Genomic DNA, 15,194 nt, shown 5'->3' with positions numbered 1-15,194 from the left:
GATCCTTTTATACATAATCTCAATGTTTAACCAAAATTTTTAAATATTTCTCCCACTACAATCATCAAAGATCTACACTATAATGTCCCTGGTGTCTATCCACTAACACCCATTCTATATCTGATTCTATATTTCATAATTTATCCACTTATGCTCTGATACCACTTTAATTGTCACGCCCCCGATCCGAGATTGTGAATCGAGGGTCATGGCAACCGCTGCATACTCATAGAAAACTTTTTCCATAAGCATGCAAGGCATCTTATCAAACTATTCTAAAACAACAGCGAAATAATTAGACAATAATTCAAAATCCAAAGCATAACGATCTAAATTTCTTCTTTAATATCTTAATAAATTCAACAATGATTCATAGGTCTTACACCAAATTCAATAAGACTTTCAACATAAAATAAAAGTATAAGGATTCTGCTTCTGATCACTCTTCCATTCATATCTTGTATCATCTTAATTCCTCAACATCTGTAAAAATAGTAAAATAGAAGATAATGAGCTAGACAGTCCAGTAAGCAATGATCACTTCTCAACAGATTTCATCAGGCATTTAAGTAAATAATCATTTATAGAAAATAAGCATATAGAGTTCATCAATTCGAAATCAATTTTCAATTATGCAATATAATTCATGCCAAATTCATTTTTTTTTCGAAAATTCAAGTTTCTTTCGAGATTTCAATTTCTTTCGTTCTTAAATTCTTTTCGTCAACCATGAGCTATGACCATATTTTTCCTGTGGCAGGGCCATAATACCGCGTATCTGCTTGCGGTAGGCTACGAATCATCTGGCAGCCATGTCCTTTGGAACCGCTGGTCTCTCTGACGGTTTGTCGCTGGTCTCTCTGGCGACATGTCGCTGGTCTCGCTGGCGACATAAATCCTCAGGACAATCAATTGCCAACGTATATGCCCCCATTGGCAGGGTCCTTTACATAGTCAGGTTGTCAATTCATCATGTTTCTTATTTCATAATTCTTCATAAATCATATTTCATATTCTAATTTCGATAATAAAATATATAATCATGTAGTATCGAAATCAATCAATATAATGCATCATGAAATCAATATGATCAATTATGCTTCATCATAACATTTCAAATAATATATTTTCATAATAAAATATCATTCATTCAATTCATGCATCGTTTCACAAATCATGTCAGAAAAATATATTATAATTTATCGATAAATCTAGAAAAAATGAAACATTACTTACCTCGAACGCATTTCAATAAATCCACATAATTCTATAAATTTTCTTTCAAAAATTCTGTTCGTAGATCATATCGCGATATCCCATGATCAAACATCCACAATCCTATACAGAATCAATTTCAATAATTAGAAAGAATACGAACACCATATTTCAACGGTTTAGATTGGGTCCGGTCATCTAATTTCATCTAATCAAAATCTAATTAGGACCAAAACGATCCAAAATTTGACTGTCAGATCAAATCGGATTCGAAGTGATAGGACCGAGAGTTCTTCATCGATTTCATAAAATCAAGTAGAGAGAGAAAATCAGAGGAGAGAGAATTTATGAGGTATAATTCGAATTGATCAGGTGACACAATCCAACATTACGATTGGTCCAATATCTCGATTGGTGAAATCAACATGATCAAATCAAGTCATGGCTAGATCGAAATCATGGATGATCAAATCTAAAGATTCATGGTCTGATTAAGGTGGGTGCCAGTACGCTGTCTGACAATCATGGATCAGAGTTCTTCATTAGAATCAGATCAGGACTATTAAAAGAAATTTCTTCATTTACTAACCTTTTTAGAGAGAGAATCAATCAAGAGAGAGAAAATTTTAGAGAGAGAAAATTCATCTTGGACTCCTCAGATGATATGATTCAACAAATTCGATCGATCAGATCAAATCATGCTAACATTATCATGTAGATAATTTAATAAAATCATGAGAAATAAAATCTAAAAATACTTGATCTGATCAAAGTGGATGTCGGTGTACCATCCGACGATCACAGATCAAAAATCCATCATGAAGATCATTTAAATTCATCATCATTATTCTCAAAATTTTAAAAATCTTAGGAGAGAGAAATAATCCAGAGGGAGGATTCTAGAGAGAGAAAGTAGAGAGAGAAAATCCAATTCTAGAGAGAGAAAATACTAGTTCAGGCTGAAGAGAGAGAGAGGAAAGAGAGAGAAACTCTCTTTTTCATATTTTATTATTTATATCATTATTTATTAATTTATTTTTATTTTTATTTTTTTTCTTCTTCTTTTCTTTCCCTTTTTTTCTTTTTTTCACGGAAGAGAGAGGAGAGAAAATCCTATTTATTATATTATTATATTATTATTATTTTATTTTTCTTCTTTCTTTTTTTTTTCTTTTCCTTTTTCTTTTTCTTTTCTTTTTCTTCTTTTTCTTTCCTTTTTCTCTTCTTTTCCTTCTTCTTCTTTTCTTTTTCTTTTCTTTCTTCTTATTCTTTTCTTCTTTCCCGTGGATTTCTTTTGGGCTGAAACAGGGGACCTTGAGGTCCCCTCGTTAGCTGGCCGGCCGACGGTGCAACCCGCATGGGGCGGCCGTCGGCAGGAGGAGAGGCGACCCGACGGCAAGAGGAGGCCAAACCCGATGGTCGGCGGTGACCACCGGCGTCGGAATCAAAGAGAAACGGCAAAAATGAAGGTTACTTCCGCAACAAAATCCGGCGACTTTGGTCGCCGGCGAGCGTGCACATCGGCACGGGAAGGAAGGGGGAGGAGAGAGAAAGGGGAGCAAGCTTACCTCCGACGCCGGTGAGGTTTTTCCGGCGAGAAATTGGACGGCACAGGAATGGGTCTCCGTGAGAAATTTCCGGTGATTGCCGCCGTTTTGCCCCGAAATTCTTTGGTAGGAAGAAGGGAGAAAGGTCTCCTCTTTAAATAGAACCGGAGGAGAGGAGTTTGACTCCTCTCCGATGAAATTTCCGACTCCGATTAGGAGCCGATCGGGAGAAGAAGACTCCCTGCGAGAGTCTTCTTTATTTATTTATTTTTTATTTGTTTGGGCTGGCTGGGCTATCACAGTTAAAGCTGGAGTAATTATATATACGTTCTTTCTACCCAAAAAATAAGAAAAAAAAATCACCAAAAGCATGCGTTCAAGTGAATTTTTTCTGTCGTCTCCCCTCCATAGCGTGCGGAGGCCGCCGTGAGGCCAAAGCCTTTCCATCATCTTTTGTCCTCACTTTAGTCGGAGTCCATGCTGGCCAGAGCTTTTAACACGGGGTTTGTGCTCCCTTTCACCGCATCAAATGGCGCATCAATGTGCCTTTATTTTCTCAACATTTAAGTGCTACCCCAACTGCCCGGAAGACTACATAATTTAAGGACCCTTCATTTAAAACTCACACCGGTCATGATAGCAGCTTACCTCCCCCACCATCCAGCTCTCTCTCTCTCTCTACAGTCTCCACTATATATGTATGCCCCAAGGCAAAGCGCACCATATGCCTTGCTAGTGATCCCTTCTCTCTTTGCTTCCATCTCTAGCTAGCTAGTCTCCTATAGCAATACAAACCATGGTTGTTGAAGATGAATTGCCTGCCGTCTATGGCCACAAGCTGTCCACGGTGGTCCCCGGCAGTGTCACCGGCGAGACCATCGTCTATGAGCTTGCGAACATCGATCTGGTCATGAAGCTGCACTACTTGAGGAGTGTGTACTACTTCAAGGCCAATGAAATCATCGACAACCTCACAATTCAGGACTTGAAGGGGCCCATGTTCCCCTGGCTGGATGTCTACCACCCGGTGTCCGGTCGAATCCGGCGAACGGACAACGGGCGGCCATATGTTAAGTGTAATGACTGTGGAGTTAGGATTGTGGAGACAAAGTGTGGTGTGACGCTGGAGGAGTGGTTGGAGATCAAGGACTCATCTCGATGGAGACAACTTGTGCCAGAGAAGGTGCTTGGTCCAGACTTGCAGTTTTCTCCGCTGGTCTTTGTTCAGGTGATCCTTTATCCCCTCATATTATAACTTGTTATTCTATGGATTTCTACAATGTTTGATGTCTTCTATAAATCTTATCGTCAGATTATGATCGCATCGCTAGCTAGCTTCGATCAACTAGACTTCAATCAACTTCTCCTTAATCGTTAACGCCAGAGTTTCTCGATTGATAGCAAAAATGGATGTTGGTATAGTGAAATCTTCACGATCATGTCAAGCCACCCTATTTGCAACATTTACAGTCTTGTTCGGTGCCATATATAGGGGACCTGGCTAGCAATAGCGTGCAAGAAACATGAGAGAACTCAGCAGTTAGTTTAACCTAACTTCTTTCAATCTTAATGCCATGGTAGACTTTTGTTTGTAAGACTATTGACCGTAACCATCATCATCATTGAAGCTTCGTATGAGAAAGTAAATATGTGTTGCAGAATACTTGTTTGTAAAGTGATGCTACATCTACGCTCTTATTTAAATTTTTTTAGGAGAAAATAAAAGGCAGAACATATTGCTACATCCCGATGCATATAATTTTCAAAGTTTTGACAAATTAAAAGAGAAAATTTAGATCTCCATCTCATTAAGGAGTGCAGTTTCTCTTGGATACGTGACGGTCATTTTTCTCTCATGTACGAAAAAATTATATCTTGCACCATGAGCATCACATTAGTGGTGCAGTGCTGGGATAATTAGAGATAATGTGTATGAGATGGCTATCAGAAATAAGTACATGATGAATGGAGTTTACAGAAATTGAGATACATGATTGGTGTAGTGCGTCACCATATAGTACCAAATATATTTTTTTAATGTCGGACACCTCATTCTGATGAACAAATGAACAAAGCCTCACGTGCAACATATGGTCTTAGCTTGGAGAAATTACACTCCATTGCTGCACGTCAAGCCCATCATCTTATCTCTCTCTTGTGGGTTCCATTCATTATACATTTGTCTCAATGATTAGCCACAAAAAGGAGATGAGCTGATTTGCACGGTGCATAGCCACCTTGGTGCATGCGACGGTAAGATATCAATATCTGTGCAGCGTACGCACCATATTATAGTTTTAATGCAGACTTAGATGCTTCTTTTTATCAGATACCATCCCTAGTATTTTAAGACATCCAAAAGTGCTAGGGAAAGAAACTGTTTTGTCGAGATTGGAAGCGGCAACGTGAACTCCAAGCGACCATGCGTTTTGCTTGGTTTCCGGAAAAAGCCTTCTCAAGTCATGGGAGTATTGTACTAGGACCTCAGATTAGATGCCACGTAGTCAAGAAACCAAAGCTACGAATCTGAACGGTTGATGATGTGGGGAGGCCTTAGGTTGGTGTTTGTTTATGTAAAGTTATTGGATAATAACGCATATCCCCATGCACTCTTCTGCTTTCACCTTCTTATTTTTCATAAAAAATAAAACATAATTTAATGGCAGTAAAACTTGATTTCTTTGTACTTGAGAGAGTAGCTACTCTAAATGCATCAACCAGGACCACGGCTTCAGAAAAATAAACTAGTTAATTCTTTTTTCCCCCCTCAAAACAAAATCTAGTTAATTCTTTAGTAAAGCCACAACCATAAATATCACATAAAGGTGGGGAGGTGGTCCTTGGTTGGAGACTATATTGGCCCTCATTAACTTAATTATCTGACTAAGACGTCTATCACAATTATAAAGAACCTACTCAAACCCTTAATAACACGTGACATATCTCCAACTATCATTACTCATTTATCTACCAGATTCCGTCTCAGAATCCATTTAGTTAATGCACTTGTGTAGCTGTTGTGTCCCGAAGTCCACATTATTCTGGTAACTATGGTAGATTGCTTATCCGAACCAAATCAGCTTTTCCACCTAAACCGGATCCACTTCTGCGAATAATTCATGCTAGAGTTTGACCGGTTTGGACCTGGTATGGGTCCAAAATTTGGCCCAATTTGTTATAGAAAGGTCATGACTTGGATACAGTCATTGGCTAAGTTAGCAAGTTCCATTTTTTTTGATAAACCGAATTTATTAAACCAATATAGAATATATATATCCATAGAAATCAGAAAATAAAATAATTAACAATCAGAAAGAATACCTGTTACAGCCACCCACAAGGTAGAATCAGCATGATTCACTATAGTTAAAACAGTGGTTTGAGCTAAAATTTAGAGAGGCGGTAAATTTGATAGGTATCTAGTAGGCAAGCTATCGTCACTCAATCTGGATGGCCACGTGGTCATAACCCATACGCCATCTTCATTAGGCCTCACAGCATTTGTGGGGCCATACATTATCCATCAATCGGGAGTAAACCATCAGCAGAAATAAGTGGCATGGAAGTGATTCTTTATAGACGTGGACTCAAGAGAGAGGGCCTAGTGTACAGCGTGCTACATAAGGTCCAACCCGAACTCTGTTATCTTTTCCAACAAAAACAAGTAAATTCGGTTTGGGTACGATGCACCAAATGGTGCATCAACAATGCCTCGCTTTTCTTGCAGATGAAACTTCTATTCAATCATAATCTTTTATGATGCAGCATGTGCATCGTAAAAATGCTATGTATTTCTAGAAAGCCGCTATCAAGAGATGAACAGTTATCAACCCATGTACATTATGCATGGTCGATATATATATTCGTAGACTATTTTGTTTGATGGTGATCCATCTCTTGATGATGGCTATCCATGTCCTATGGCTATACAGCATTCTACTGTGCCACATGTGCATCACGTAAGATCCACGCCTCTTTGCCTTCCTCCAAGTTGTATAAAAATTAACAACAATAAATTGCTTCTAGTTCTAGTAGAAGGAAATGCAATAAATTTATAGGTTAAGCCTATCATGTGGCTGGTTGAATAAATTTGAACCTTACCCGCTTATTTTTATATAGAATTCATACATCCCTTTTTAATTTGGTCATATACTTTGAAAAAATATAAATAAAATAGCTCACAAACACTGAGTAGCCTATGATTGATTACACTATTACTACCATTATTGCAGGGTTTTGGACCATGTCTCGGTGGTCTATTTAACCTCCATAATGATCCATTAGGTTGGGGTCTAAATCAAAACCTAATTGTTATATCGTAAGGAAAGAAAGATATGATCCTGACCCTTTTATACAATTATTTGAGAATTATAAATATATACTTGGTGCTAAAAGATTTAAAACCTAATGCATGCATATCTAAGAAAATAAAAAGATGCTCGTCAATTTTTAAATGAGAAATGTCTTAGCCATGGTTTGTCAAGCCATTCGGCTCGATAAGAGAAAATTGAATTTGTGACTTATTGGGGGCATACTAATATCTCGAAGTATCTTTCAAAATTAGCAATAAGCGGATTTATTGGACCCAATCTAGAGAGTCATATAATTTGCTCAGGCTGTTTAAGGTGTGAGTACTCTTGTTATTGAGGTAGGTGTATAGTATATAGTTATTTTATTGATATCTATTCAAATTATATTTTATATCTAAGTTTTTTTTAGTAACATATATCTAGGTTTTAATATCCATCAAATCCTATTTAAATATGTAATTGTTGAACACATTGCAACAAATATAGACCGGTATAGAATGCTGGAAATTGATAGGTGTATCTAGCTTCATTTACATCCAAAATGGTAACCGCTTCAATTATTAAGGATTTCATACTTTGTGAAAGCACACATAACTTTGCCATCCATATCATAATTTAAATATATGTTATCTTCTCGAATTATAGGTTACATGTAAGATCTAGTAGCATCAGGATTGAGAATACCCTCAGTTATAGGGATCCATATAACAAAGAGATTTAGGAAATTAGGTTTCTCTTGGTGACAAGTAACTCTCTAAGCACAAAGAAGTCAAATATAATGCTATTAAAGACTAACCAATGCTGACATCAATAATTAACATTTTCAATGTTTGGGAAATACTATTGAAGACAAACTAATTTGGATAAAATCAATGGAGTGACACTTACATTTTAACATAAGCTGAACTTGCTAGAAAAAAGGGGCATTCTAGTGAGGTTTGAGGATATTACCGCTCTAAGGTCTAAGAAGAGTCACATTTCGCAACCTTCCCCTTGCTTTCAGAGTAGTTTCTATGTTTTAAATCCATGTCACCTAGATCACAATGAGTAACCTTGTTTTTGCGTCAAAGCCCACCCTCATAACCTAAACACCCTATCAGATCTAAATCCTTTTTTTCTCGTCAGGTTTGGATTTGGATTCAACATGGATCAAATCTATCTAGAATCTAACATTTGGTTAGAATATCCTCTTCATAGTTTTATTATATTATCACTTTCAATCAAGTTAAAAATACTCTAACTACCACAGTATAGTTGATTAATTTTATCAACTAATCACTCTCCTTCTGTTTATTCTTTTTTCAGTTTACTCGATTCAAGTGTGGAGGAATGGCAATTGGATTCAGCTGGTCTCATGTCCTTGGAGATGCAATAACAGCTACAAATTTTATCAACCTGTGGGCACAGTTACTCAGTGGTGGTAGTCCTAAATGCCAGCCCATCCACAATCATAAAATCAAAACAGAAAAGACTCTTATAAAGTCACCTACCTCCCTCGAACTACTTTCAGTTAAGCAAGTCGAACTTGTTGGAGATCCCTGGCTATCTTTGAACAATAGTAAAATGGCAACGTACTCCTTCCAAATTACTGAAGCAAAGATCAAGCAGATACAAGCAAAGGAATCGAGTCAAGTTTCATCCTTTGAAATCATTTCAGCTCTAATCTGGCAATGCTTGGCGAAGATTAGAAAAGATAAAGAACCCACGTTGGTGACAATTTGCAAGAATGACCCTTCAGTAAAAAGAAGTTGGCTTCTTAGCAATGAGCAAAAGATAGGTACAGTTGTGTCGGACTTCTTCCCTTCCAAGGTTGCCGTCTCAGAGCTAGCATCCATAATTGCTAAACAGCAAGTAATTGAAACAAAGATGATCGAAGATTTGGTGGAAGGAGAAAGTGGGACACCAGATTTTATTATTTATGGTGCAAATCTGACTTTTATTGACATGGAAGGGGTTCCATTGTATGAGTTGGAGCTGAAGGATCAAAAGCCCATTCATGTAGACTTCAGTATTGATGGTGTAGGTGATGAAGGAGCAGTGCTGGTGCTTCAGTGTCCACAAAAAACTTATGGCAGTGGTGGAAGTGGAGGAAAAATGGTAATGCTCATTCTACCAGAAGATCAGATCTCTCCACTTCGGGAGGCACTGGAGAGTGCATGGGGTATTGCTTAAGAAGACATGAGAATTTTCTCTGTCCAGAATAAATGTAAAATTCTCAAAATAAAGGCACCATAGGGAGGTGAAAGACAAGATAAGCTGCCAATTGTTGATTAATTATCTAAGCATGCTGGATGAATCAGTAGGGTTTAATTTTGCTTGCATAACAGGTTTTCAAGTTGTAAAGCTTCAATAAAGAAATCCTGGCCATTGTCAATGTAATGCATGTTTTATGTTAAATATAAATTAGAAGTGGTTTATGTAAACTATATTATGTTATGGAAACAATGACAATGACATCATGTTTCAAAAAGTATGTAGAGTATCAAACATTAAGAAGCTTATGAGTGATACCTGCGTTCAGTTTCTCGTTTGTAGCTTCCAATTTTCTTATCGTCTTTTATTGGTAGTAGTAGCAGCACCTATAGAAATAATTCTCAATATTTGCTATACTTCGCAAAGAAGAAAGTTGAATTTGTACCCAACAAAAAAAAAAGAGGAAGTAGATTTAAGATTTTTCTTATTTTTATCTTTTTTTAGAAATGTAAAACACCTAAGGAACCTAGCATATTTTTTACATCGACTTATTCTTTTTATTTTAAAAAACATAAAACAGAATAAAAAGATGATATGGTAAACCGAATAAAAATAATTTGTTGGATAAATATTCAACTGTAACAATCAAAGTGAGAAAGTGTTTATCAAACTAAAATAAAACAACTTTCTATGAAAAAAAAAATCTCTTAAAATCAGAACCAATGAACTATCCATCATACTTCGTGCTCCTTACATGAATCTACACGTGTCGAAACAAAACGAAATCAGATGGTATTAACCGTTGGATCACTGGACCCCCAGCACCAACGGATCCGGGTGGGTCAGACCATCAAACAATATAACCAGCCCCCTTCGCCTACCCAAGGGCTTCTCCTCTCAAAACCCTAAACCACAAAACTTCTCTCACGAGCTGCTCGGAGAGAGCTCCAGGCGTGGCGAAGTCGATTGAGAACACTAAGGAGGGAGATCGCCGAGCCCTTCTATGACAAGAAGGATGCCGCCAAGCTCGCCGCCCAGGAGGCCGCCCTCCCCGCCCCCAAGCTCCCCGACCGTGGACCCCTGCGATCGATTTACTTTTTCTATTCTTTCTTTCCTCAAAACTGGATCTCGATTTATTTTTTCTTGGTTTCAATGCTTTCTGAGATTCAATCCTCTTGAGTCTCTTTTTTTTTATAAAATTAATTTTTATGATAGTTTTGATTGCCTTAGTAATTTTCTTTTTATTTTTTGATTTTGGCTGATCCATAGCATTTTGAATTTTTTTTTTCTTTCCGATCTTCTTGATTTCTAGAGTCTATTTCACTTCTTGTTTTCCTTGCATAATTGTCTATCTAATGTATCGGATGCATTTTATTGACGTGGGGAATGTGAGCATAATGTAAAGTTCATTGAAAACTTTCTCCTCTACCATTAAAGCCATAAAATGGGAAAGAAGTCTCTGGAACAGCACGTTAAACTATTTAGATCGCACCATATTTGTTTGCCTAAATATTAAAATGCTTTTATGTTTAGTGTTTCAAACATTTTTTATTTTTTGTTCAGTTACTCTTCTTCTTTGATAATGACGATGCTAGTAATGTTTAGGTGATTTTGAAAGGATTTTTCTAGTTGCCATATATGTCTAATAAATAGAGTTAATGAGTAAAGCCTTAAATGAAGGAATTCATGTTGCTTGATTTATTTGTATGAGAAATATCTCTAGCTGAAATGAATTTGAACTGTTATCAATGCCCAATCTAATCTACATTCTGTCTTTTATCTTGATTCTTGTTTTTGCTACATTATTTTAGGAAAGCTGGGGCTCCATAGGCTTATCTTCTGAATTGGTGGCACTTTTGAAAGACATTGAAGAAAATCTTCATCAAGTGAATGCCTATAACACAATCTTTATCGAGCTACAAATATCCATGCTATTCAATACATCGATAGACTTTACAAAATTCTGTTTCTACATATCTTAAAACTGATAATACCAAATAACTATTTTCATTACAAGTTGTATTCGAGAGCAGTCAGTTAGTAAACTAATTTTTTTTTATTTGAAGCGTAGTTCATATAAATATAATTTTTAGAAATATAGTTATGGACTAATTTTTTTTATTTTATTTTTTTAGCTTTTCTATATCTCATTGCTGTACCAAGAGCTACTTATAAAATAACTTGCAGAAATTCAGAAGGGTTGGCCTTCATTTGGGATAATACATATTCTGCAAGTAGCCTTTAGTACAGCAATGAGCAATGAAGTATCGAAAAGCTGAAAAAATAAAATAAAAAAATTAGTATCTAACTATATTTTTAGAAATTATATTTATATAAGCTATAATATAAAGCTTCAAATAAAAAAAATTAGTTCACTAACTGACTACTCTCGAATACAACTTGTAATGAAAATAGTTATTTGTTATCATCAGTTTTAAGATCTGCAGAAGCAGAGTTTTGTAAAAATCTATCGACGTATTGAGTAGCATGGATAGATTATGTCATAGGCATTCACTTGATAAAAATTTCTTTCAATATCTTGCTGAAATTTAACATAAATATTGACTATACTGATGAAGTCAAGTACACTACATTACACTACTCTTTAGCCCAGAACGGTAACAAAAAGTATATAAATAAAACCATCACATGATCTAGTAAAATAATATTTATTTTTTAATATTAATCAATTTATTTGGATGGCAGGATTGCTTGGCTACTGTTGAAAAATGGTGCTAATGTATTGGCAGATATCGAGGGGATAACGCCGTTCCACCTTGCCGTTGCACATGGGTTTCTTGATATTTTGATTGTTTTATATGCTCAAGATATTGATCTCGTGCATAGGAGGGATTCTAATGATGAAACAGCACTCTTTTATGCCATCAGAGGCATGCACCTAAGCTATATAAGCTTTTTAAAGGACAAAGACTCTAATTGGAGCACCAAAAACACTAGGTACTAAGCTTAAATAAATAGTCCACATTGTGTTTATCTGTTCCACCACCTAACATGCTATTTTATCAGCGAGAGGTCGGCATATCAGCTGGCAAATTCTGACATGATACATTTACAATCTGGATATTGGGCTGTTGAGACAAAAATATTTATAAGGGATGCTAAGGTAAAGTATAGAAATTTTTGATTTTTCTATGTTATGAGTTTGATGCTAATATGGTTTTTGGTGAAGATAAGCTTCTTTGGTGCCAGGTGATGTACTCAAAGAAGCTTTAAAACAGCATTTTGGAGGTCTGAAAATGTTTAATGCAGAAGAGTCACATCACTTATCTAGGCTTTACAATGTATTTGTATTTTTTTTTCATCCTGAAGCTTACCATAATGCAATCAAATCAAAATATCTGAAAGTTGGGCCTTTGCAATTGAGGATCGGACAAGCATATCGAAAGCAAAGTAAGAAGTTCCTGAATTCAAAGATAATCAATTACTCTGAAGTATGCATTTTTGACGGTCTTATTTACAGTGCCATCTTTTTATGGACCAAAATGCATGCCAACTATGCGCTTCAAAAGAAGTTCCCAATCTGCATCGATATTGAACATATTTGTCTTATTTGCATTTGATGACTCTTTTCCTTAGAGAGACCAATAGAGTTGTTGGACATTTATTTGGATCCTTAGAAGAAAGAAAAAGAAGATAATATTAATACTTGATATTTAACATATTAGAGATGTATAAATTGCATCATTCCATTTTACACTATCTTGTTTGTGTACTAGACTTATCCATATGAGGGCAATTATCCTTTGCAATGTACCAATAGTTCTTCTGTCCCCTTTTCCTGTCACTGATTTACAACCACCAAGTTCATTTGACACATTGACGAAACCACACTTTATAAGTACTTGAAGAAGTTCCTATTTAACATAGACGGTCACTCTTAAATTCTGTGGCCACTCGTATAGGTTTTACACGTTGCATAGACTTTACTTCCCTATGTAATTAGTTTGTCCTTTGCTTTAAGGAGAACTGAAGCTGGATGCCAGGTCCGTGGGATTCTTGAAGTTAGGTCAAGTGTATGGATTGCTTTTCTTTGTGATCTTTTTCTCTCTCTCTCTCTTTTATCGATTTGTCAATTGTTGGAATGCAATATCTGAATCAAGTTTCTGGCTTTAGTTCAAGTTGAACATAGTTATAAGTGAGTAGGTCATGTCTTGTTGGTACTAGGAGACATTATAGTATTTATCAGGGTAACCACTTCTTTTTTAATTTTTATTCTTTTCGACCTGGACTTTGCATTCTATTTAGTGGAAGCAAGGCCAGACCCACCTTAGTGCAAGTAACCCGAGCCCGTTAACCCCCGAATATTGATACACCATCTGCATAAAACTACTTACATAAGTTATATCCTCTATTTGAATCACCCCGACTTTCTCTCAGAGAAAGTATTATAACATGATGGCATGATCTAAAACTCCAATATTGTTCTTGGGTACTAATATTGGAATGGGAAGAAAGAAGGTTTACGACATTAGAGCTTCGATTGAGAATGGCATTTGAGTATAACAATCGGGAAGAGAATCATAGATTGTTGCTTCAATTTGTACATGGTAGGTACAGTACTTACAAGATTGCCCTCCCAGTACTAAAACTTCATCTTAATGTCATTCTTTAGAGAAAGATGAGCTGGTCGGTAAGAGTTCACTATGGATTTCATGATCTGTCCTGTTCTAATGCTTATTTGACTGTCAGTTGATAATGCTCTGTGCAAGATATTTGTCTTCATGCTAGAACTTTCTTTCCATTATAGAATTCTGATTATAGAATTCTAATCTATGTGTTTTATTTCGTTGCCTCTCTGGCTTTCATACTTATGTCAATTACTCATCTAAAATTCTCTCTACATGTCCCAATGTATTCTAAGATGTGCGAATATGCTGGTGGTGGTTTCACTTTTCTTTTTTCTACGATCTTGTGGTAGTTCAACTTGCATGAAAGCTTTTTGGTATCGATGCATCGATCATTCATCGGACTTGATGTCTCTTTTTTTCTTTTTTTCCTTTTTTTTGCTCTAAACATACACTTCCTATGATGATGTTTGACTCAGTGGATTGAACTGAGAAATTTGTCCTTTACAACTATTAACAGTCCATATTAATACATTCTAGCCATTTTCATTTTGAAATTTATGGTAAAATTACTTTCACTATTGGTTCTCTTTGAATGTCATTTACTTTATGGCAAGCTTACGCACAGAATGCTTGGGCTGGCTCTGATAGATTTTTTTTCTCATCTAGAGTACAAGAGGGTTTGTTGGAGCCGAGGCTCAGCTTAGGTTCTTTCTTTCGAGCCATTTCCTGGCAGGTCCAGGTCTTGGTCTTGCAAATTTGTAAGGGCATCTGTCGGCGTCCCCTTGTTAGGCGAAGTGATGCCCAAAATAAATAAAATATTGCAAACTATAGTTATGGTATGGTTACTGGTCAGGGCCCTATATTCAGGTATCTTGGCCCAGGTTTACTTCGATTGTGCCTTTCAAAGGATGGGCTAAATGGTCCAGGCCCAAGTTTACCTGTATGAGACTTGAGCACTCCTTCAGCACTAATTTTATGTTTGCTATTCAATTCTTGTTTGCCTCGTAAAAGTGTAGCGAGTGAGTGTTAGGCCATGCCGAGTTCTTAGGAAAACTTCTTCTGTTGTTATTAGAAGAAGTTTGCCATATCGGTCATTGTCCTGTTGCAAGTAAAGCTGTCCGTAGCGGAAGTTTCATAATCTAGAAACCCATTTTTAATTGCAATGAAGTAAATCTATTGGAACTAAGCACGTGCGAAGATATTGTAAAATACTGTAAACAGTCATTCTTCTTGTTTTTTTTTTGGGTGAACAATCATTCGTCTTTTTAATATAAAATCTCAGCCACTCTTTTCAAACACACACCGCACCCGCCCAATTTGTGGAAGGAAATATCTCAAAC

General features: G+C 36.3%; 1 protein-coding gene across 1 annotated transcript; it reads left to right on the top strand.

Annotated features, from left to right (window-relative positions):
• Positions 1–3,477: 3,477 nt before the first annotated feature.
• Positions 3,478–9,495, top strand: LOC105039824 (protein ECERIFERUM 26-like). The gene is made up of 2 exons (XM_073249514.1): positions 3,478–3,990; positions 8,378–9,495. Exons 1-2 carry the CDS (start codon positions 3,559–3,561, stop codon positions 9,242–9,244), a joined length of 1,299 nt encoding a protein of 432 aa, XP_073105615.1. The 5' UTR covers positions 3,478–3,558; the 3' UTR covers positions 9,245–9,495.
• Positions 9,496–15,194: the final 5,699 nt, after the last annotated feature.

Source organism: Elaeis guineensis, chromosome 1 (assembly GCF_000442705.2).
Source record: "Elaeis guineensis isolate ETL-2024a chromosome 1, EG11, whole genome shotgun sequence".
NCBI classification, from domain to species: Eukaryota; Viridiplantae; Streptophyta; class Magnoliopsida; order Arecales; family Arecaceae; genus Elaeis; species Elaeis guineensis.
The sequence above is the reverse complement of the archived record's forward strand: the minus strand, read 5'-3'. Positions and strand labels throughout refer to the sequence as shown.